General features: G+C 42.7%; 1 protein-coding gene across 14 annotated transcripts in view; it reads left to right on the top strand.

Annotated features, from left to right (window-relative positions):
- Positions 1-25,659, top strand: part of PLCH2 (phospholipase C eta 2) — a 1,280,386-nt gene that overhangs the window by 723,798 nt on the left and 530,929 nt on the right. The window contains exon 1 of one of the 14 annotated variants that reach the window (XM_068240686.1): positions 7,698-7,727. The exons of the other annotated variants lie outside the window; for them this stretch is intronic. Within the exon in view, the coding sequence (XP_068096787.1) occupies positions 7,712-7,727 (16 nt within the window). The 5' untranslated portion in view covers positions 7,698-7,711. Of the gene's footprint in view, positions 1-7,697; positions 7,728-25,659 lie in introns of those variants that run through there. 14 annotated transcript variants of the gene reach the window in all.

Consider the following 25,659-nt stretch of genomic DNA (forward strand, 5'->3'; position numbering starts at 1 on the left):
TTTATATTAAGATTTAATATGTAATTATTCCTTATATGATTCATTGTTTTAAGAAGAATTCTATAATAAGCTTTATATTTAAATAAGTATATTAGAAGCCCTGTATGTTTTAATAAGCCTTAAATTGCTGAAGGCTCTTACAGGTCTGTGTATAGGGTCAACCTGACCTGGGACAGTACAGACACATTCCAAAAACTAATTAGCAGCGAACACTTTATCAGAAATGCGTCATAAATGACATTGTTTAGTCTCCATGTCTGGGTCAGCCAACAGACAAGATGGCTGTTGACGTCCATTTTTAATTACGTGCGTCAGAAATGATCTAAACAAAATGTCAAGCACTCCAAATGACGTTAATTCCCACAAGATAAGGTAATTAAGAATTTATAAACAATAATATTGTGACTTAGGTAATCAAAACATGATAAAGCATTGACGCACGAAAGCTTTAGCCAATCAGAACCTGGGATCCAGGGAAAGTCCAGATTAGGCAGCCATATTGCCTCCAGCCCCTATAAAGGTAGGAGCTGAAAGCTCATAGTATGCAGAAGCCCAACAATCTCATGAGAAGACACATGAGGCAGAAGCTACCTTCCCACAAGTGGTTCTAGATGCTGAAGAGATGACAGAGAAGGGGTAATATGCTTAATATTCTGGTGACTTACATTAATTTTTCAGCATTAAGTTTTATTAAGATGTTAGCAAGAAGTTTTTTAGAAGCTATTTTTTATGCTATTTCTTTAAGAAGATTACTACAAGTTTTACACAGCTATTATATACACAGGTATTGATACAGATGAGACTACTTTTGATCTTATTCTACATAACACAACCGTTATATTACTTTTTGAATGTACTTAGAAGATTGATAATTGCTTGGCTCTAAAGCCTTGATAAGATGGAATACTGTTAATAAGGAAACACTACTTGGAACTGTTCATATTTTGTATATATGCTGTATGATAAGCAAATACAATTTTTTATATAAAATCATATACTGAGTGCTCTGATTCATTTCAAGGTATACCGTCAATCTATAATTACTGTTATAGAGGGTTTAGACCCCGCTATGCCGGATTAATATGATAGCAACGCTTTAAGGGCTGGTCCTTTACTGAGTTAGCAATCATGAAAAAGGCAAAAACCGCTCAGGTTTTTGACACGCCTCTAGGCTCCATGGATGACCTATCCTGTCCATGCAACCCCATCTCCATGACTACAGTTCCCTCTAGAGGGCGCTCTGATAAGAGGCGGGGGCACCTAGACAGTATAGATTGTTTGTGGGGCAGAGAGCTTGTCTATGCACTTCCACTGATCTGAAATTCAAGGGGCCCAACCAAAACCTTGCTTTGCGGACCCATGATTTCTAGCTGAAAGAAACCTTTTGGATTTAACTAGATTTTAGTATTTAGAAAACAAAATGTATTCATCACCTAGTTCAAAGTTCAAAGCCACGTTTTTGTTTTTGGAAAGCCTTGGAAATGCTATAAACATCTTCATATTAGCAGCAACCGACCAGTTTTTATCTCTAAGGCTCCCTCCTGCCAAATATCCTGCTTTGCGTTTTGAGAAGTTAAATCTTGGAACACACAGTAATGATTTCTCTAAGTTTACAGAGCTACATAAATATGAAAGCTCGGGTCCTCGGTGTAAGAAATAATTACATCTGTGTACTGATCCATCATATCCACAGTTCAATACTGTATGGAAAAAGCAAAACAGCAGAAAATTATATTCCCTCCCTTTGAGATTAAATCTAAAGAACAGACCAAAATGAGAAATGTCTCCAAATATTTTGGAAGTGCCCAGGATGTGCTGAATTACGTTTCAATTTGCGAGGCCAGAAACCGTCTGTCAGCAGAAAACAAGGCATAGATTGATATTGATGTAGAAATCTGCACCGGTGTTAAGCGGGCAGGCAGCTGGCATGGGATATGTTATTATAGGAAAGAGAAAAGATATTGGGGATATTGGTTTGCACTCAGTAAATCAGTCAACCCCCATCCCTCCATTAAAAATGTAACTCGGCCTGTTTACAGCAGGTCTAGGGGAAGCATGAGGATTGGTGTCATCGTCACATTCTGTGGCCCTCCACAAACTAACATGGAGTGTCTTTAATACTAAACTTGAGGTGCTTAAAGGGAACCTAAGGTGAGAGGGATATGGAGGCTGCCATATTTATTTCCTTGTAAACAATGAAAGCTGTCTGACAGCCCTGTTGATCTTCTGGCATAAGTAGTGTTTGAGTCAAAACCCTGGAACAAGCATATGGCTTATCCAGTATAACCTGAGTCAGCTGATTTTAACAGATCGTAAAAGAGTGGTCTTCCTTTTGACAAGGGCACTGATAATGGGTACGTTAAGCACTACATGTAACACTTAAGTGTGTGGTTTTACTTTTATTGCCGCAAACCTAGTGAAAGATTCCAAGTAATAGTATCCAATGGAAAATAAAACGATTGAAAAGGAGGGTCTGACTTTAAAACTAGTTTAAATCGCATGATTGGAGAAAACCTGGTATTCACCTCTCCAGTAAGACCACCAATGGTCCCAGTCGCCGTCCTGTTTAACCCAGATCTCCCTTCTCCATCAGTATCACAGTGAAAGTGGCATGAGTGACAGTCCTCTGGTGCATCTTCAGTGGCCATCCACTCCATGGCCTTCAGTCATTTGAACTGTAGAAAAAAAGTGTAGTGGACTGGTCAATTAAAGATTACTGTCCCCTCTTATAGTCCTAGTGGTTCTGTTACCAGAAGGGGTCTGATATGTTTATTGTCTTGAAGGAGCAGTCACTCACTGGTGACTTCTTTGCAAGGGTTGACAAGACCTGGATTGAAGAGGCACCATATGCTGTTGGAAACCTTCCTAGAGCATTGTCTCCTGAGAATTATTTATTTCTTATTGTATGAGCAAATATACATACGTACAATACATATGTACTACTCAAGCAATTGGTGGGGCCCGAGTGGCTTTCCTGGCTACTGCTGTATTAGTAGTCCTTAAACCTTATTAGGTATTGAGACTGTGGTGTACACTAGTATTTCTTAAACGCTGTGTGCAGCATGTGCTGCTTTTCACTGTGTATGGAAGTACCAATAGTAGCAGGGTACTTCAGGTAGTAAGGCATTTGTATGTTCTCCACCTCCGATATCACAAAAAAAAATAAAATAAACCACACTGTTAGTCTAACACCTTGAACACATGTACGAGGCATGTTGCCTGTTGGGGTTTGGTATCCAATCCCTCAAACGACATAACTAGTCTGGCAGTTGGGTTGTTAGCCTGCATATTATGTGTGTGTGTGTGTGTGTGTGTGTGTGTGTGTGTAGTGAACAATGCTCTTGATTGTCAGTCGCCTGATGCGATCCCCCAGGCAGGTTTCCCAGTTAAGTTCAGTTTTCTGAAAACTAAATGGAATCTAAAACAGCTGAGAAACGGTGAGATAAAGCTCCTAATAAGGTTTTAGAGCTGGAAAGTTCAAGGGGTCATTTCTTTTATAGGTTTTCTTTCAATTAGGTAGTCCGATTTGGCAGCTGCTGTTCAGACAGAAAGGAGACTTCTGCTGGGCATACACTGCTCTATTTTGCCACTCGATTCTGCGCCCGATCGTTTTCCGCGCTCGATTCTGCAGGCGATTCTTTTATCTTCCGCTCGTTTTTCTTATCTTTTCCCATTGTCCTCCATGCAGAATCGAGCGGGGGAAACGATCGGGTGGGAGATCGGACATGTCGGAAATGATCTATCGAGCCATCTAAATGGCTCTGAACCGAGCCGTGTATTCCCAGCATAAAATAAAGCCTTTAAACTAAACATAAATAAGGAGACTCAGTCTGTTTAGTTTACCTTTAGTAAAACACATCTAGCTAATCTGAAAAGTTTATTTTCACTTTAAACTTTAAATAGTGAATACTAGTGATGGGCGAACAGTGTTCGCCACTGTTCGGGTTCGCCCGGATTTTGGCCTGTTCGAGTTCGGTTCGGGCTCCGCCGGACACCTCGTGGTGTTCGGGAGGGTGCTCGGGCACCCTGCCCGAACTCGAACAGGCCTTCTTTGTTCGGCCGAACACAGCCGTGTCCGGCCGAACATAGCCCCGATAGGGTCCCAGCATAAAGGGAGAGCATGCCCCGAGCGCGGGGGGGTCGGAAATGCCCCCCACCCCTCCCCGCTAAGCTCTCCCTTCTGCCGGTACCCTATAAAATAAAATGTAAGTGCCCCGAAAGTACCTGAGGAGGAGGGCAGCCGGAGATCCTAGGCGCTAGTACCATCTGGTACTTCCGCCCTCTCGACGCACTTCCTGTTTACATTTTGAAGTCGCGTCAAGAGTGCGCAGAAGTACCGCGATGACTCGTACGAGGGTACGTGTCATCATCATGTAGATGACGCGTACCCTCGTTCGCGTCATCGCGGTACTTCTGCGCACTCTTGACGCGACTTCAAATGTAAACAGGAAGTGCGTCGAGAGGGCGGAAGTACCAGATGGTACTAGCGCCTAGGATCTCCGGCTGTCCTCTTCCTGCCCTCCTCCTCAGGTACTTTCGGGGCACTTAAATTTTATTTTATAAGGTACCGGCAGAAGGGAGAGCTTAGCGGGGAGGTGTGGGGGGAATTTCCGAACCCACCCCCCCCCCGCGCGCTCGGGGCATGCTCTCCCTTTATGCTGGGACCCTATAGGGGCCCCAAAGGGACATGTTCGGGTTGGGTTCGGGGTTCGGCTCGAACATGCCGAATATCAGGGGCATGTTCGGCCGAACATCCAGATGTTCGCCCAACACTAGTGAATACCATTTATTGTTGTCCGTTATTTTCAGTACTGAGGACAGGTAGAGTTCACATCAGAGCCCTGGAAAGCTCAGGGACCAGAATTGAGGTAAATTGCACCATTGGGGACACATACTGCAGTAAAACAAGTATTTTGTGTCTTTCCACACTTTCCAAGTTTGAAAACTTTAAAAAATATGTTCTGCTTTAAGTGAACATGTTACATAAACATTGTGTTTTTTTTTTTTTTCTTTTTAAATACACATTCATTGTTCTGATACATTTTGCGGCTAAAGCAATCCTACCCCTTATTTCAAAGAGGACGATGTTTAGAACTGTATTGTATTTGGCACATTTGAAGTGTAGCCCTTTTTTGTTTAATTTATTCCACAGGGAGCATCTGCTTAATGCATTTTTCTGTTACCTGAGGGCCCCTTTTCACAAAACACCATTGCAGATCTGAGTCGATAAAACCTTTTATTCCATGAAAGTACCATCATCCTCTGCTAACTCTGCTAACCTAATGCCATGTCCCAGCCTTTTCTATAGTTGCTGCATCTTCTACTTCAAGCACCTCTTTTCTTCGAGTGAGTCCGTGAGAGGGTCTTATGTTCCAGCTATTTTTACTCAAGGTCACAAATGCATGAAATGGTATTCAGCTAGGTTTTGAAACTTCTGAACAGAAGACATGGATGTTTAAGCTGGAAGCAGTGTTGTCTGGCCTGAGACATTGTGCTCATATAGCTGTTGCGTTACTGAAACTCACAGCGGTCAGTCCGTATATGAATTACTGAAACATGCTTTCTGACTGTACACAAGGGTCAAAAAGGACATACTGGGTAAGCCTTTATATCTCTCCTGCTGCTCAATTCATCCATCTTCTGGAGCTGGAAAGTAGGGCTCACTGCATTTACTGAAACTATCGTAAAAACATATTGGAGCGCCACAAGTCTTTGAAATTCCCTGTTGTTTATATTTAAGGTGTGTGTGTGTGTGTGTGTGTGTGTGTGTGTGTGTGTGTGTGTGTGTGTGTGTGTTTTTTTTATTTATTTTTTTTTTTTTTTATTAAACTGGCAGTATTATATATAATTGTGTATTCATGGAACAATTTATTACACTATTTGGTGTACAGGGGTTGTCATAAATTCCCACGATATTGTAGCTGTATAGAGTGGAAGTCATTGTTAGTCATTTTCAACCCCTAATTGTACATAAAGCTGTGGTTGGGCACACCTCTGTATAAGGTTGGGTGCTTGATATTGTGACCTAGGCAGTGTCACCAGCAAAGTCTTTCTCCAATATATCAGCACACCAAGTTAGTTGGAATCACGCTCTTTATTGAGCCATCTGTATCCACAAGTAGTTAGCCGACAATTGTTTCGGGGGCCGCGCAGGGTCCCCCTTTATCAAGGCGTGTGGCCTTGATAAAGGGGGACCCTGCGAGGCCCCCGAAACAATTGTCAACTAACTACTTGTCTATACAGATGGCTCAATAAAGAGTGTGATTCCAACCAACTTGGCAAAAGTTGAAATTTGGCAAAAGTCAAATCTTTAGACCGGAAGTTCACGAGGAGCTTTATTTACACGTTCATTGAATGGTGAACTTCTTGCAGTCTGCATGCAATCTGCCTGCCCCCAGCATAGTGTGGATTGTTTATCCAAGCAGGACGGGGCAGAGGCAGAGGGCTTCTAATCTTGTTGCCTTGCTGTGCAGAGCCCCATCACCCATAAGTGACTGCACTCCTAGCAATGCATATGTACAAACTAATAAAGTGACAGTGGTAGTAAAAGAAGAACAAAAAAAATCTATATGTCATTACTAACTCCCTTCTGCCTATTAAAGGGGATCATAAAAAGTCAAACATTGATAATGTTCCTTTTCCATCGTGTAGAAGATTAAATTATATCAATAATCCCTGTTTGCTCCGAGATCATAGATCCAGGACCTCTTATTACTAATCTTACATTTATCTTAGCTGAAGCTCTCGGCTACAATCTAGGGTCACCCAAGGACAACCTCACAGTTACAGTTGTCTTCTGTGGAATTGGTTTGTATATTTAAACGGTTTTAGTTCCAGTGTTACAATCCTGCCTGGTTAGTCTAAATACATCTATTTTAGGGTTATCCTTTTACAAAAGTCTTTAATTTTATTTGGTTTTATTATGCATGGCATTATCATAGATTAGATACTAATCTTGGCCGTAAAAATATGAGCTGGGTTATCAATACCCTTGCACGCTGCAGATTCCTGGGTTTAAGGTGTTGGAAAGGGAAGATGATGAGATTATATTGATTGAGCACTTAATGTGGAAGATTAGATTTACTTGAATGTTGTAAAAATAAACACTTGGGGCCACATGCAATTCACTTTTTTTTCACCTGAGTTTTCTCCTAGGTGATATTTTCACAATTTGTAAATAAAATGCCTTTTAAACTGCCAGCAAGCAAACAAATACTCATATTTTTTTTTATAGTATTTTCATTTATTTTTTTGTACTTTTTTCTATAGCAAATTGTTAAAAAGATATTTTAAATTGAAAATAAAAAATTATCTCCTAGGAGAAAACTCAGGAGAAAAAGTGAATTGCACATGGGCCCAGGAGAGGTAATTTCTTTTCTTTTTCTCGTTTGTTCATTTTCTTAGCATTTTATGTATGTTTCTTGATTTGTTTTTTTATTTTTTTTCATAAAATGGAACAAAAGTTGGAAGGTTGTCCTCTTATTAAAATGATCTGTTACAAATGTCACTCTGGCTCAATGTGGCACTACATTACATTGCGTGTACCTAGCATTAGAAGTCTTTGCCAATCGGATACTGTAGGAACAGCTCGACATTACATACTGGAAAGTTTTGACCCCCTTCTAAGGATAGATGGCCATCATATACAGGTACTGGCCAAAACTGCAGACTGACAGTTGTAACAGGCTAACCCTGTCAGTTGGGCAGGCAGATGATGTCCAAAGCAGGTAATTTGGGCGCTGCTGCTGCATACACCAAAATGTTAATTGCAACAATAGCAGTGCTCAGGGGGTAATTTGGGTGGTGGTGGTACTTCCATTGATGGTAAAATATCGGTGAAAATTACTGATATTCTACTGTCGTATTACCAATTGCCCAATAGTAGAATATCTGAAATTTTACTGATAGTCTACTAGTGGCTATCCCCCGGAGCCCACATTACAGTAGTGCCTTTTTTTTAAATGTACGCCCAACCACATCCAATATTTTTTTTTTGTGTTTTTTTTTTTTTATTATTTTTATTATTTTTTTTTTTTTCTCCCCCCAAGCCATTTCTGAACAATTTCTGTAAATTTTGGCAGCTGTTACGTTTAATGGATTGAACATATTTGAATAAAATGTATCTAATATTAGCTCAGTTGGATATATTGGTTCCTTGTAGAACTCTTCTTTAATCCTGCTATTGTAGTAACCTGACTATACTATTGGGGAGATAGAACTGACATTTAAAACTTCATCTTACCAGCCTTATTAGGTGTTGAAGGTACTAAATCTAACTTTTAGCAGTGGACACTATTGCTCCAACCATCTGCTGCGCCCCATCTCTGAAAGCCTATTCCCAACCCATTAGCTTTTTTTTTTAACAGTGTAAAAGATTGATCATTGTGCTAATGATGATGTATTTCAAGGGGCGTTGCTAGCCCTATTTTGTGGGGCCCGTGCCCCCAATCTGTCCTGGGGTGCCCCCTATCTGTTCCCCAGGGGTTCCCGCGCCCCCCCCCCCCCCCGGCTGTCCCCGCTGCCAGAGTGTCAGACCTCGATCAGCGGGCGACCAGATAGAGCAGGCGCTAGAACCTAGCGGACACCGCTGATATGCGGAAGTGACATCACACCCGCATATACCGCGTGGGGCGCCCGGCGCCCGCTCTATCTGGTCGGGTCGCCCGCTAATCGAGGTCTGACGCTGCTGGCTGCGAGAGGAGAGGGGGGGAGCGGCGGCCAGGAGGGCTCCTGTCACTATCTAACTGGGGGTCCCTGTCACTTCCTAACCTGGGGGCACCTGTCACTCACTACCTAAATGGTGGTCCCTGTCACTCCCTACCTAAATGGTGGTCCTTGTCCCTCACTACCTAACCCCCCCCATTTAGGTAGTGAGTGACAGGGACCACCATTTAGGTAGTGACAGGCCCCCCCAGGTTAGGCAGTGACAGGGACCCCCGTTTTAGTGAGTGACACTCACTACCTAAATGGTGGTCCCTGTCGCTCACTACCTAAATGGTGGTCCCTGTCGCTCACTACCTAAATGGTGGTCCCTGTCGCTCACTACCTAAATGGTGGTCCCTGTCGCTCACTACCTAAATGGTGGTCCCTGTCGCTCACTACCTAAATGGGGGTCCCTGTCGCTACCTAAACTATTCAAGCCAGCCCAGAATCACCGTCAAAAAGGCCACAGCATCACCACCAGTCAGGCTAGCATTTACTTCAACATCCCAGCATTACCACCAGCCAGGTCACAGCATCACCGCCAGCCAACCCAGCCACAGCATCGGCCACAGCATCACTGCCAGGCCTTTCAGCCCACACATCATCCCCAATCCAGCCAAAAACAGTATTGCCAGGCTCAGCAGCCAGTAGAGGAGAATTCAGAAGCCAGGCGAGAGGTGTCTACCATATTCTGCCTGTGTATGTGAAATGCTGTCTATTTATGTGCCCCTTGACTGCTGAATTTGTCTTGTTGGGAGCCTCATAATTTGTTGGGGGCCTCACGATTGCTGAATTCAGGGCTGGGCCGAGGCATAGGCTGGAGAGGCTCCAGCCTCAGGGCGCAGTGTAGGAGGGGGCGCACAATTCATTCAGCTGTCATTCCTAATTGTGTTTGAAGCAGAAAGAAATCAGAAAAGGGGATACATAGCAGTGACTGCAAGCCAGATAACTAGATATTAAGGTGTTGGGGAGGTTGTGGGCCCTGTGGCACCTCTTAGTCTAATAGCAATCAGTGTGTGACGGCTGGGGTGGCAGGGATGGAGGGGCGCAATTTGGTGTCTCAGCCTTGGGTGCTGGAGGACCTTGTCCCACCTCTGGCTGAATTTGTCATGTTGGGGGCCTCATGATTGCTGAATTTTTCTTGATAGGGGCCGCACGATTGCAGAATTTGTCTTGATGGGGGGCCTCATGATTGCTGAATTTCTTGTTGGGAGTCACATGATTGCTAACTGCAAGACTATGGGAAAAGCTGAATCCTTATATGAGACAATAGCATTAAACCTACTTTTTTAGCTTTTTAAAACAGAAAATAAAACTGGGAGGTTCTAAAAAACTGAATACATTTTTCAGGAGTAGGAAGGATGAAATTGTTCATCTTCACAGTTGATTTTCAACTTGGATTTTCCATAATGTTCATGTATGAGTTAAAACGTTTGTACAGTATTTAGTTTAAATTGCTGTTGGCACTTTGTAATAAGTGACTTTTGGGTTGCAGTTTGGGCACTCGGCCTCCAAAAGGTTCGCCACCACTGTCATAATTTAATGTCCCACCATTGCTAGGTTCATGTAAATTTGTCTCCACCCATTACCACACCCACATTCTGGTCCATGGCCCACCCATTTTTCGGTGGCCAAGCGCGCCGCACAACGTGATCCTCATATTTTTTGGCGCGCTAGCTGCAGTGTGCTGAATTCTGCTGCCTACAGTATGTACAGTATACGCTGTTCTCTAGTGCTGGCACTGTGTGATCTACCTCCAGTGTGTACAGTATAGGGTGTTACTCTGTGCCTTTACTGATTGTAAACCAGCTGTATTGTATGCTGCTGATCCCTGCTACTTTCAGTATGTACAGTATTAGCTGTAAAGCCTGGTACACACATACAATTTTGATTAGCCAATTTTAGCTCTGTTTATCAAATTCATTGTTGGCCCACTTACTGCACGGTGTGGTAAAATTGGTCAGTGATTGGCCAATCAAAATTGTATGTGCGTATACATCTTTGTTCTATGCCTATACTGATTGTAAATTATCTAAATAAAGGACAGGGGGCTCCATCCAATATTTCAATGAGCAGGCCCCTTATCTGTAGCTGCTAAGTTCGTGTACATTTGGCCACGCCCACTTACCTCATGGCCACGCCCAGTACCCCCCACCTAGTGCCCACAGGTGCCCCCAATCTCCAAGGACCCTAGAAACGCCCCTGTGTATTTCCTTTAAATTTAACTGAAATGGCACACCCATTGCCTGAGAAATAAATACTGTAAAATGGTGTAATGGCACTCGGACCAGTAAAGACCCATCTCTTAGAATGATACTCTGCTACTTTGCCAGCCAACAATGGATTTCCTAAGACTGTTGGTCATTATCAAAAGACATTTTTGTGTTCAAAAAATGCTGTAATTGTCTCCTAGAAAAATACAGCCACTGTGATGCCTCGCTTTAGAGAAAAGGAATACTACATTGTGAGGGCCTGTATGAGAATGCCACACTGTCACTTGGTGTTACAGACTACTGGCCAACTCAGGCATATTCAATGAATTTAAAACTATACGTTTTGAAGTTCTAATGCTCAGCAACCAATTTATATTCATGCTTCATCTGTTGACGGAAGTTTGCAAATTGCAGATACCTAAAGAATCTACATTTCAAGCGGGCACTTTAATAAGTCTTATTTAAAATACATACATTTAAAATGTACATTTCTCCCAGAGTGAAATGCACGATAAATGACTTTCTTTGTGTTGTCAGTAGAAAGCTGACAAACCTGACAAATTTTGGACTAGTCCACCTTCTCATTGAAGAGTTTCAGTATTTCCTTTGTTCTTTACAAAAGCACTCTGTTGCAAGAATCTGTGTAAAGTTGTCAGCCAGCTTCTCTACTCATTTGCACAATATTTTGTTGCAGTTGGATGCAGCAACTGCACTTCAGTCAGTGCTTTTGTAAATAACTGAGAACCCCCATAAGGAGATGGACTAGTCCAAAACCTGTCAGATTTTCACTACCTAATGTAAGTGACCGCAACATAGGAAAAAAGTAATTTGTAGTACATTTCTGAGTGAAATGCACATTTTATATTTATGTATTTTCAATTGTATATTGTAAGCCTTTGTTAGGGCTCTCCCTCCTTGTGGATTCTACCTGATCATGCATCCTGCTCACAGAATAACATTAACTTGAATAAGGGCCCTGACACACCAGAGAGTAATTTGTGAGTCGTTTTTTCTTTCTTTTTTTTTCTTTTTTTTTTTATGCTTTCATTCTTATTTTAAAATTGCAGCAAAATAGCTGCAATTGGGTTTTTTTCTTTTTATGAAAACCAGCCGCAAAAGCTTTCTGGTTTGTCAAGGCCCTACCTTGGACTAATACTCACTCCAGTGTATGATCTGACATTTTGTGGCCCATATGCAATTGCTTTCTCCTGAGTTACTGTATCTCCTAGGAGATCATTTTCATCTTCCTTTTAAAATAACTTTTTAAGCATTGTGCACTTTAAAAAAAGTACCCAAAAGTTGTTGAAAAGGTACTACCAAAAGTATTTTTTGAGTATTTTTTTGCTTGCTGGTTTAGAAGGCATTTCATGGACAAGTTTGAAAATATCAGGAGAAAAAATGTAATAGCGATGCTTATGAGTCTGTGTCTTTTTGCTTATTACCTGTATTGTCTGTTACCTCAATCATTGTCTGTAACCTCATTTATTGTAAAGGGCTGTGTGTAATGTTGGCCCTATATTATAAGAATGTGTTTTTTTTTGTTTTGTTTTGTTTTTTTTGTGTGTGTGTTTTTTTTCCAATAGTTATCCTTTAACTGCAGTCGCTCTTTCTCAATATAAAGACTTGCCACTTTTCTTGTAAGCTGCAGAAATCATATTGGACATATACATTTTCATGAGAATCAAAATCTTTAGATATTTCTTTGCGCAGTGTTAACTAGGCTCTATAAATTTGCATCTTTGACTATGCAGTGGAAGGCATGATAAAGAGCATAATGTTTGCTGGCTAAGTGCTTTCCCCTGTGCACAAATATGTTTTCCTATGGAATCATCTAGCTATTTCTTTCGGCAGAGCTCTGATTATTACTGCATACATCATGCCAAAAAGCTGAAAGCACAGAGAGCACTGAATCCCCAATGAATTTTTATAATCACACAGGTTGTTCACTGGATCTCTGGCTTCTCAAGAGCACTGTTATGTATTCTGAACTAGTTTAAACATTCATCTATACAAGCCTTTTTAAATTATGAACCTTAAGCAGAAGATGAGAAAAAGTACCTTCTGTGTATATATAAAAGGCAGTCCTCTAAGGGCCTGATAACTTTTTTATGTGGTTACTTTCTCCATTATATAGCTAAAGTTCCTGCTGCAACTTGGACTTGTATCCACACCCATGGTATTGCTGTTAACTCCCGCATGGCATTGGTCATCAGTCCACTGCACAAGGATGTGTGTGTGTGTGTGTGTGTGTCAGCACTGCGGACTGCCATAGTTGGCATAAGGCTGCTTCCACACAGGGATGTTACAGGCGCACGTTAGTGCAGCCTGTAATGCTCCCCCAACGCACAGCAATGTAACACAAGTGGGCTGTTCACACTGCCCACGTTGCGTTACATGTAACGCTGCACGTTCTTCCGAAAGTGCAGCATACTGTAGCGTTACAGCGGCTTAAGCCGCGTTACTGTTTTCACATGCTCAGTCATGCTGGGAAGGAGCGGAGAGCGGCCAGGCACATGGCTAATTAATATTCACTGCACGTTGTGACGTGCAGTGTTTACTTCCTGGTGCGGCCGCTCTGTGCGGCGATTTAGGCGGGACCACGTGATGCCGCATGCGTCCAAGAGTACACATCACGGACGCCAGAGTGAGCTGCACAACGTGGCTCACTCTGACGTCCACATCGAAGAGCACCAGGCCTTGCGTTAGGTGCACGTTATGCGACCTTAACGTAGCACCTAACGCAACGTCTTGGTGTGCAAGTAGCCTAAAGGTAAAAATAAGATGAGAGGTTTCTCTTTCTCCTTAAATCTACTTGAACCTTCCCTAGGAAAAAAATACACTTCCTTAAAAAGGAAAAAAAAATCCCTTCCAAATTAAATTGAAATATATATGCTTGCTTATATGGAGTTTTTGTTTTGTTTTGTTTTGTTTTTTTGTTTTTAGTATTGTTTTTCAAACCTTAGCTTAGTAGTATACCAACACCACTGAGTGTATTTTGGGTAATCTGTGATTTTCCACCCCCCCCAAAAAAAAAAAAAAAATTGGGACATTTGTCTTCTATACATTGCAGTTGCCTACATACAGAGAATGCTTGCTCATGAACTTTTGAGCAAAGACATTTACTCCTAGAACAGTGTGTCCTGGACAGACAAGGCAAACAATATTTGGTCACAGCCCCAGAAGACCTATATAAAATATAGTGGTAGGAATTATTTTGGTCTCTGGCTGCTTTGCTGTATCATGGGCAGGGTCTAGGCAGGTCATCGTGGAATACACTATGATTTCTTTACTATACCTGAGGAACCTTGAGGATCATGTGTGACCATCTGTTCGTGGATTGAAGTTCATCAAAATGTCAGCATGGCCGTGACCCTCAACAACATTCCAGTATATCCAATTTTTTTATTAGCCAGTTTTCAGAAATGTCTTCTTGTTGCGTTGTTTCCAGCAAAGGGAAAAAATACTATGTATTAGAGGAAGGATGTATTTCCATATTAAGGAAATTACTGATCTGTCAAATTACTGTTGACTAAACAATTGCAAACTTTATTCTTATTTTGGTATTCTCACTTATTTTGGTGTTGATTTGCTAGGTCCTCTGAATCTGGGCAAGGACGGTATTTGCATTGTTTGTATGTTCTCCATGTGTTTGCACGTGTTTCCTCAAGCCCCTTCACCCTCCCACTCCCCCCCCCCCCCCTTTCCCCCCCAAAAAAATGCCTTTGGACTGTGATAAACATGACTATAGTATGGATACGTTTGTGAGTCCTTCTGAGGGACAGTGACATAGTGACATGACTGTGTATACTGTGCAAGATAGCGCTATAGAAAAAAAAATAGTAAATCTGTTGACCTTCCTTATGTACTTGTGTGAGGCTTGTCGTTTTGGGGAAGGATTGTCTTGTGTAATTCTGCCTTGTTTATTGGTATGTTCTCTTTTATTACTGGCCATCACTTGCTATGTTAAGCCCAGCTTCATCCTGCACTAAACCCAAACTACACTTTAATAACGCACGTGTATGCGCACGTGTAATGATAGCAGCTGTTAAATTTGGACGCCTGCTGTTGCCAATAGTTAATATTTTAGGTATGCGATATTGCCACTATTTATCAGCTTCTATGACCTATACCTTTCACTAACCCCCTTTACCTACATCTAACATTAACATCCCCCATACCAATGCCTAATACTAACCCCCTCCCTCTTACTTGCCCCTAACACTAACCTGTATGGCTGAGCGCCGCAGCCGATTAAAGCTCCATTTTAGGGAGAAAGGAGGAGGAAGGAGGAGGATTTTAGCTGGTCACGGTAGCTGGCTATACCTGTACCGTAGCCAACCCAGTGTTTGTCTATATTATAGGCGCAGATTACACACCCCCACAGCCTCCTGCATCAGAAGCCATAGATTAGCTATATAGTAGCTGATCCCCAGCACTCAATTTACTCATTCGGACGATATGGGATCATATGCAATTCACTTTATTTCCTGTTTTCTCCTAGGAGATAGTTTTTCATCTCCTGTTTTAACCAACTTTTTGACACTCTGCAATTGAAAAAGTACCAACAATGAGGTGAAAATGGAATATAATTTTTTTTTTTTTTTGCTTGTTGCTGGCTTAAATGGTATTTTATTGCGAAGTTGTGGAAAATATTACTTAGGAGAAAAGGTGAATTGCAAATGGCCCATAGCCTCAAATTACATTGTGGTCTATGGCAGTGCCTAATTTGACGATTGCGCTGTGGGCCCAAATTAACTTCTTCAGAATACTGTTCTAGAACTTCAGTGTCTGTCAAAGGCTCTCAAATTGTTCCAATACATGGATGGAGAGGGCTTAAAATGGGAAGGTACATGATGAAGTGCAAGTAAAGTGTTGACTAGGTCAGTGTCAGAAATTCGAGGCACACTAGTAAAGCACATTCTGTGCTAGGATTCCCCAGGTGCACAATAGATACGAGAATGATCACATCTATATGCAGACAAAAACTGGTGTCTTGCTGTCTGGGTCCATTTTGTCAGGTCATGCAATAAGGTGTTACAGGTTCACTTTAACTTTAAAACCTCATTTTCTTCTGTGGCTTCTACATTCTTCTATCATGTAACTAGCCTTCTGGATTACATATCTGTAGGATACCTGTTATTACATACTGCTGTGTGTCCTCATTTACCTCACAGCAGAAGTAGTAGGGATTTATCCTGTAAGGTGATTACACTGGTGGAGTTATGACTACACAACAGGCTGCCGGCAACATCAAACCCTGCCAAAAGCAAATGACGCCTGAGATTATCCGAGTGAAAACAGAAGCTTTACCTGCCATAATGTATTGCTTGGTAACTAGGCTGTGTCTCACTGCTAAATATAACTTCCTATACTTCCCTATTTTCTTTTGTAAAACTAGTTTTGACTGGCACCTGTTTTTGGGGTGTGTTTTTTTTTTTTTTATGTGAAATTAAGGACAGGCGTGTGGGATACTTTCTGGTGTATACGATAAATCCGCTGGCCTCTCTGCACTGAATTTGTTTTCTTTCATGACAGTGGGTTTGCAAGATCTTTGCAACTGCTGCCTTTTTTATAGATCTTATAGCGTAATGTCTTAAAGACTGTGGAATTTATCATCGGATGAGTTCCCCCATGCTCTCAGAGCCAGTTCTCTCATGAACCAAGGTAAAACACGTGCATCAGGTGCAGTCAGAGATTACAGGGGCAGCATGTTTGTACTCTGTGTTCACACTTACAACATGCAGTCAGAGTGGGAGGAGAAGCAAGAGGAGAGTGAGGTGTAAAGGTCATCACAGGGGAAAAGCTGCTTGTTGTGCTGTGTGAGTGAGGAGGGGGGAGGCAGGAAAGCAGCAGTGTTTTATGTGACTTGCACAGCAGACTGGAGGAGGTGGCTCTGCTGTCCTGATTGAGGAGGAATGGGGAAGCTCATCCTCACCAGTTTACCTCAGGCAGCAAAAACTTCAGAACTGGTCCTGGGGGCACTCCTTAACAAGTTAGTGGATTCAGTGTGCTGTATTTCTACTGCTCTACAAATCTCTTGTTAGAATTTCTCTGAAATTAATGGGATGGTAACGTTTTGTCTGGAATTCAGGAGTATTTAGATTTACTTTGCTCATGTTCTTCCTGCCCAAAATCAGGGCAGATTCAGCCAAGAGACAGATCTCTCTGATCAAATCTGTTGGCTGCCCATACACCGCAGGCCGATTCGCAATCAATTTCATCCTAAAATCTTTCGTGAAACAACCCCCGGCAGTGTCTTCCCTAATGTTTTATATGCCCCCTGGTGCCCGTGCATTAACCTCCCTGGCGGTTTGTTAAAATCCGCCAGGGGGCAGCAAATACACTTTTTTTTTTTTTTTTTTTTTTTTTTCATGTAGCGAGACAATGTCTCGCTACATGATAGCCGCTGCTGAGCGGCATCCCCCCAGCCCCTCCGATCGCCTTCGGCGAACGGAGATCAAGAGAACTCGTTCAAAGAACGGGATCTCTTGGAGGGCTTCCCCTGTCGCCATGGCGACGGGGCGGGATGACGTCGTGACGTCAAAGGGGAATCCGATCCACCCCACAGCGCTGCCTGGCACTGATTGGCCAGGCAGCGCACGGGGTCTGGGGGGGGTGGCTGCGGCGACTGGTATAGCGGCGGATCGGCGGGTAGCGGCGGCGATCGGAGGTTACACGCAGCTAGCAAAGTGCTAGCTGCGTGTAACAAAAAAAAATTATGCTAATCGGCCCAGCGGGGCCTGAGCGGTGCCTCCCGGCGGTATGCCTGAGCTCAGCTTGGGCTTACCGCCAGGGAGGTTAAGATACTTTACCTGACCGTCATATTTCTGAATTGGTGCCCCATGTCGCTGCCGGCATTGTAGCACCCAGGGTGTGTGTGTGTGTGTGTGTGTGTGTGCGCGCGTGCCCAACTATGGAAATACAGAGCAGACGCACAGAGCAGCTGTATTTGTACTGACATTCGATTACACACAGGTACACTATTTAGTCATTAGCACTCATCAGGCAATGTCCAGGGGCAACTGACTACACTCAGACCAAAGGGGGCTAAATAATTACGCACACCCCACTTTGCAGTTATTTATTTGTAAAAAAAAAAAAGTTTGGAATAAAGTATGATTTTCGTTCCACTTCTCACGTGTACACCACTTTGTATTGGTCTTTCATGTGGAATTGCAATACAATTGATATAGATATAGATAGAGAGATAATAAAAGTGTGTGTGTGTGTGTGTGTGTGTGTGTGTGTGTGTGTGTGTGTGTAAAAGTATTCGGCCCCCTTGAGGTTTTCCACATTTTGTCATATTACTGCCACAAACATGAATCAATTTTATTGGAATTATCTAGCATGCTGATCCTCTGCATCTAATACTTTTAGCCATAGACCCTGTATAAGCATATGCAGATCAGATGTTTCTGACATTTGTCAGATCTAACAAGATTAGCTGCATGCTTGTTTCTGGTGTTATTCAGACACTACTATAGCCAAATAGATCAGCAGGACTGCCAGGAAACTGGTATTGTTTAAAAGGAAATACATATGGTAGCCTCTATATTCAGTGTGCCGACAGTGTCCTATGCATAGTCCCACCCCCTGCTCAGCAGGAAGTACGTCTCTGAGATTGCCATCGATCCGCGCATGCATGCCGCCATTTACACTGCATTAAGTGCTGTGCTTGCAGTGACATGCTGCTGCCCTTGTGTCGGCTCAGATACTTCCAGCGTACCTCAATGGACAGCAATACATGTGAAAGTCTCCATGGACTTTCATTGGTTTTGTGGCCCCTTGCAGTAAAATAGGGTAATGCGATGCAGGAATTACCTGCAAGTGTAGAAGGGCCCTTACTTGTATGGTAGACTTATCCACGACGACTGGGAATTGGAGCTGGTTATCTGGCCCTATGATGAACTTATACTTAATATCTATTCATCAATTTTCTTATTGAGAAGGATTTGGTAACGGTCCTGATCTGCCCCTGAAATAAAATTCTGCCTTATTTTTTGTTTTATTATTTCAGAATGTAAGATTCATGATGAGTGTCTTCTAGCGTACGTGGGTAGTTGGCAAGTTCTTGTGAATCTTAGTACAGTTTGGCATGGTGGAAGGGAAGTGGGAATTGGTCTTCTTAGACAATCTGTACTTGCTGGCTCAGGGAAAGATTTATACAATGAGATTCTAATAAACTTCCGCTGTTTTACTTACTGTTGCCATGTTTATAACCCCACTTCAACTAACTTTTTCAGTTTTTGTGCGCATCAAAAATGCTGCCTAATGCTGCCATCTGGGGGAGGGAGAGGGGGGGGGGACATAGGCTGCCTTAATACTGCTTTCTAGGGTGGTGGATAAGGGTCTGAAGAGGCTACCTTGTACTGTGTATCAATTGGTGGATGCTTAAAGGATACCTACACTTGGGAGGGGAGGAAGTGTTTGGGGAATGACATGCAAAAGCTGCAACATGCTTATAAGGATCTAGTGCTGATGCCCGCATTTGTGTGTCGGAAGGGGGGGGGGAGGGTTTAATACCAACAATAGCCTGCACCCTCAAAGTGATAAGTGTATGCTACTGGGTAACCTGTCTTCTTCCTATATGCAGTTAGATTAAAGAGCAATGCATTGAGTATTACTATAATCATTTAGAGGAAGCAGAGGTGTAAGTTCTGCGGTATAACCTGGAGGGAGGCCAGGGCTGTGGGTATGCTCCAATATCCTTTCATTTCTCTGATGTGCAGAGTCCCTATCTCCATAGAAGCTACTGTTATGGATGGAGAGAGTCATGGTGGCTGCACTGTAATAAGAGGGGATCATAGTGGCCACTAAATATGGTCAATGAAATGCAAATAATTCTGCCTTGTATGCACATTGCATACAGCTTGAAATTTGATTAATTTAAAAACTGCAGGACGTGCTTTTTGATTGGCCCAAATCCAAGCCAGGCATAGTGATATCATCACTGTGCCTCTTGACTCTGAATGCTGGAGTCAGGCGGTACACCCAGATTGTTTAGCATAGCGACAGTTCTTTCTTATGGAAGCTTAAAGGGAAGCTGAAGTGAGTAAAATGATTTAAAATAAACACATGGCGTAGCTGTAAATAAATATTACATACTAACCTCACCATCAGTTCCTCTCAGAAGCTCACTGCTTTCTTCTTACATTGATCCCTTCCAGTTCTGACAATATTTTGTCAGAACTGAAACATACCAGTTGCTGTCAGTTATATATTAGCAGCTGTCAGTTACAACTGAATGTGCAAGGCAATGTCCATGTTTCCCTATGGCTCAAGTTAGCAATATTACAGTTTAATAGTGTGCTGACCAGGAAGCTACTCTGGGGTAATGTCCATTTTCAAAATGGAGGACAGAGAATTCCATTGATCACAGTGGACACATATGACGCAGGAGACGAGAAAGAGATTTAGTAGACAACACAGGAGGTAAGTATGACCTGTGTATGGTTATTTTGACTTGTAATTTTCAGTTCAGGTTCTGTTTAAAAGAAGCTTTGTTTGGCTGAATACTTGTGTTGTACGTTCCTTGCTGCTGATCAGGAAGGCTCTGGATATCGAGATTTCTGTGTTACGACATGGGGCTGGCAGGTAGCAATGCAAATCCAAATCTTGTGGTATCTGTAATCTGCTTTTAATTTCTGTATTGAGAATTGACTGACTCGCTGTAACTTTCCCTGGAGATCCACTTGTAAGTGTTTTGTGCTTGACAGAATACGATTCCTGTTTACAGCTCTGAAACTTGCATACATTTTGTGATGAATCTTAGCAGATACTGTACATTTCTTCCTTTGAGCTCTGCTAACTGTACAGTGTGGTGTAAGTGGTTGCCATAGGTTACAGCCATTCACCCCCTGGGTCGCATTGTGCAGATCAGTAATTGCCTTGCTGCTGTGCTTGTCCGTCCTTTATTGGTCTAGTTACACTTTATTCTGTATCCCGGAGACTTGCTCTCCCCGTCAGCATCATGCAGCATTTATGCCTGTTTAATATTTCTTTTATGAAAATTAAAAATAGGGCATTCTCTTGGGGTTCCTGCTTTTCATATAAATTTTTCTTTTATAATAATGGAACCGTTGTATGCTTGATGTGCAAATTGAACTGATACATTACCTGCCGCCCACTTCCCTTTTATGTGGTTTGGAACAGATGTTCTGTATTTCAGGAACGTCCTTGGTTTATAGCTTATTTTTAATCTGTACTGTGGCTTTTTATATATTTACACTTTGCGCAGCCACTCTGCAAAATCACTCATAAAAAGCTGCCTAAAGGGACTGTTTTATAAAGAGCTGTGCTTCAAGATTTAGAATCCCACTTTTGTGTTCTACTTTTCATACCCAGATTGCCACTTTAATATCATATTTATACAAGAGGGACCAATATTGTTCCCTGGAGATCTATCTCTGAAAAGTAGAGAGCAGAAATACTGAATGAAGCTGGAAGTGGCAGTCAGATGCCCCATTTGCTTGCGTTAACACATGGGACAGCTGCTGTATTTCCAAATTTCAGTACATCAGTGTCAATGAGACAGGTGAAATATCTCTCAGGCTCCTCCTTTGCACTGTACAGTGTCTATCTGCTGAAGTGTGGGATCATGTGTCACATGTAGGGAATGCAGTGGGGGTGTCTCGGGCACCTTGCAGAAAAATATAGGAGACGAAAATGGGAGCCCAATAGTGTAGTATGTCTGTATACAATAGAAAATGGAATTGAAAAAAATACTACTCACAAAGGGGGGTTGCAAAGGGCAACCGACCGTAAGAGGCAGGTGGAGACCATGAACCCGACTCCACTTGGGGTCGTCCCAGCCGGGACCTGGATGTGCTCGCTCTCCTTGGAAAAACAGGGACAGGCATCCACTGTGGTGGACCCACAGGTGGTCTGTCACCACCCCTTAAACACTGAGTGCGTGGGGGTGAACTAAGCACAATTGGGGTAAAGAGGAGCCCTGGTTGAAATAAAAGCATCTAAAAACAGCTTAAAAGCGAACAAATAAAGAGGTGGCTTACCTCAATAACGAAATCATTGTCTGTAACAAGATTTTTATTTAGCACAGGCAACTCGTTTTGCAGGCCTCAGCTCGCTTCATCAGGCCAATAAAAGTGCCAAATGACTGGATAGATACAGCATAGGGAGCCTCTTTATGCTGTATCTATCCAGTCATTTGGCACTTTTATTGGCCTGATGAAGCGGGCTCAGGCCTGCAAAACTCGTTGCCTGTGCTAAATAAAAATCTTGTTACAGACAAAGATTTCGTTATTGAGGTAAGCCACCTCATATTATTTTTTTCGCTTTTAAGCTGTTTTTAGACGCCTTTATTTCAACCGCGCCTCTTTACCCCAGTTATGTGTCACATGTGACATGCAGCACATCCTTCTGCCTGTCTTTGTATTCAGTTACACATATTAAAGACAGAATGCACATGCATCACTGCTTGAGTGATGGCGCTCCGCTCCGTCATCAGTCTACCAGTGGCGATCACTGCTATCAGACTGTTAGACACAGTCTATTCTCTTTGTACAGCTCTACAATCTACTGCAGTGCTGTACTGGGGAGAGCAGTGTCACTCGGCTGTCCCCTGGAGGGTAAAACAAAGTATTGCTCTCATAGGCTAGTGCCTATGCGAGACGATACAGCTGATTGGCTGTCGGGGAGGGAGGGGAAAATACATTTAAAAAATGAACTATTTAAAAAAAAAAAAAAATTTAGGAAATTGATAAAATCCAAAACACTGCACCATCGATCAGAGCCCACCAATAGAAAACTGTTGGTGGGCAGAAAAGGGGGGGGGATCCATCTGTGTGCTAAGTTGTATCGCTCTGAAGCAAGCTATTAAAGCTGCAGAGCACAACATTTTAAAAATTGTCTGGTCCCTGTTGGGTTTAAACTTATGGCCCTGACGTGGTTTAAAATAGAAGGTATTTGTGATAATTCAGGTTGGAGTGAACGTATGTCTCGCACAAGGCATCACTGCTGAATAAGCAAATCCTCCATCCTTGTTTTCCCTGTAAGCTAAACACACCTCCATAACCACCGGAATGTAGTGATGTCAGCTTGTTAACTGAACAGAGCTACAATAATCCAACACTCATTCAGACTGGTTGGTCTTCATCAGGGATTAATGTGGCTCTATGTGGTAGGACTTGAAACAGCTGGTGTTACATATTGCCCTGCAAGCTCATGGTGAACTAGAACCTAGGAGTGTGTAAGGGGCTTAGAAGGACCAAAAAGCCCTCTTACTAAAATGCTATAGACAAAGGGATGATTTGCATATTCAGCAGTCATGCATTGTGGTCTTCCATATGCTCACTCCAACCTGAATAATCACAAATACCTTCTATTTTAAAGAGACTCTAAAGTCTCTTTTTTTTCCCCCTGATTTTCTCTCATCAGCTTGTTAAGAGTTAATGCCTAAGTGAAATCGCCACATCTCCGCAGAGGAGTGATTTATTACACAGAAAGCGACCTGCAAAATTCTAGGCCTTTGCAGGTCGCAGATTATGGTGCCCTGGCTCCCAGGGCTTTTCTTCCTGGAGAGGCAGAGCTTTGTCCACCTCCTCTCCGCCCCTCTCAGTGAAAGAAGGCTGAGAGGGGCGGGAAGAGACGGCTACAGTGGCGTAGCTAAGGAGCTGTGGGCCCTGATGCAAGTTTTGCAATGGGGCCCCCCAAGCACTCTATACATAGCAATTGATAAAGCGCACCAAAACCTGCCAATGGCAACTACAGTGTTTGAGTTGTAAGAAGAGGATGGGGAACAGTTTAATAATTACCACTATTCAAAGTATCTATAGAAGTGATTATTATGAACACAGGACCAATAGAGAGCTAATACTGTAGTTGAGGGAGGGCCCTTCAGGGCCCCTCTGGCCCAAGGGCCCCGATGCGGTGGCTACCTCTGCAACCCCTATTGCTACGCCCCTGGACAGCGATCAGCAGAGATTGACTGCGGAGGAGGCAGAGCTACAGCCTAAAGCTCTGCCTCTTCAAGGAAGTGAAGCCCTGCAAGCCTGGGAGCTTTGTAGGGATTAATCCTCTGTAATAAATCTGTCATCTGCCGCGGGGAAGCGACAATTTAACTTAGGCATTAACTCTTAACAGGCTGGTATGAGAAAATCAGGGGGAAAAAAAAGAGTTCAGAGTCTCTTTAAGAAGGCAAACTTCTGTTGTGCATAGCATTTTAGTAAGAGGGTTTTTTAGACCCTTGCCACACTACTAGGATTAGTGTTCTGGTTCACCATGACCTTGCTGGACAATCTGTAGGCTATTAAAGAGTGATCCTAATTGGGAACACTACACTTTGCAACCTTGGCGTCTGCTGCCTCACTGCATGCAGTAATGGCCATGATAAAAGGGGCAAGGGCCAATTTGCAACTGTTTCTTCTCCTACACCAGTGATTAGAGAACTTTAAGAAGGAGGCTCATTGTGACAATGGATATATGTTCACTCCTTAGCCACGTATTTGAGCATTTAGCCTTGTCCAGTAGCATACCAAACAAGGAGGCCTTGTACTGACAGATAAAAACACTGCAAGGTTATCAAGGAAAACTGATGTTGTATCAGAATGTTCCCACACTTCTCCTTTGAAGACTGTCAGACTCTACCTGCTGTAATGAGTACCAAATGACACTCTCTGGACTTGCTGCAAGAATCGTCAGGGCTCATTGGTATAGCAGAGAAGCAGCATTCGAGTCAGATGAGGACAAGGAGCTTGTATACCGAACCTCTGGTCTCACATATAGCTGAGTACAGATTTGTTTGTGCAGTAGCAAAAAATGGCAGTTGTCCATGGATTCTGATCTGGTTGCTTGGTGCCACTGCTCCATTCTCAGTCCAGTTTTTTCTGCATGAATCGTCTCACTGACAGCCATTACTTGCCTTTTGCCCAGGTCTATGCTGTGAACTGAATTCTGTTTTGCATCATACATCCAGTCCTATGAAGAAAGTCATTCTTTAAAGAGATGGTCCAATAAGATGCAAGTGATTCCAGCTTGTATGCAAATTTAATGCAGCTTGGAATTTGACCAATTTTTTTCTTGTGCAAGGAATATGCCAGATACTTAACCTAGTGCTCGCAACTCCAAAGATGTGCATGTAGTAGCTGACTGCAGTGCAAATGTCCTGAGTGTCTAAAATAAAATGGTTCCCACTGCTGACAAAATAAGTTGTGAATCTAACAGTTGTGTAAGAGAGTCTACATACTGAGCACCTTATTCTTTCTAGGTTTGCTGCCCTAGGACAAATACGGGTTCTGTGCTAGTGTGGGCAACCAAAACACATATAGGCCTGGAACCCACTAGCAGCGCTTTTCTGAGTGCTTGGGATTTGAAATGCTTTTGCTAATGTAATGCTATGCAACAATTGGCGATTAAAATATAACATTTTATAGAGCAGTGGCTGCTTCTTTTTGTATCTTGGACTTAATGTTATTGCACAGAGCTTTGCCTGTCATGATGAAGTAGTTTAATTTTCATTGACTGAATAACTTTGCATAGTGAATTCTGATTCTGATCCAGTTGTGAGTGAGAGATTCCTATTGGCTCCTCACAGCTAGGCTGCTGCTTAGTGGAGGGAAGTCTCCCAGTAGATGAGCTCTGTAGACACACCACATTGGCTCTGATATGGGAGTCTATAAACCAAGCACTCAACAGTTCAGTGGGCTGCAAAGCTACTGCAACCTACTGAGGCATTGGAACTAAGAAAAGAGAATGAAGCAAACTGTGCTATGTGCTTCTTCTAGTA

Source organism: Hyperolius riggenbachi, chromosome 6, assembly GCF_040937935.1.
Source record: "Hyperolius riggenbachi isolate aHypRig1 chromosome 6, aHypRig1.pri, whole genome shotgun sequence".
Taxonomy (NCBI): Eukaryota; Metazoa; Chordata; class Amphibia; order Anura; family Hyperoliidae; genus Hyperolius; species Hyperolius riggenbachi.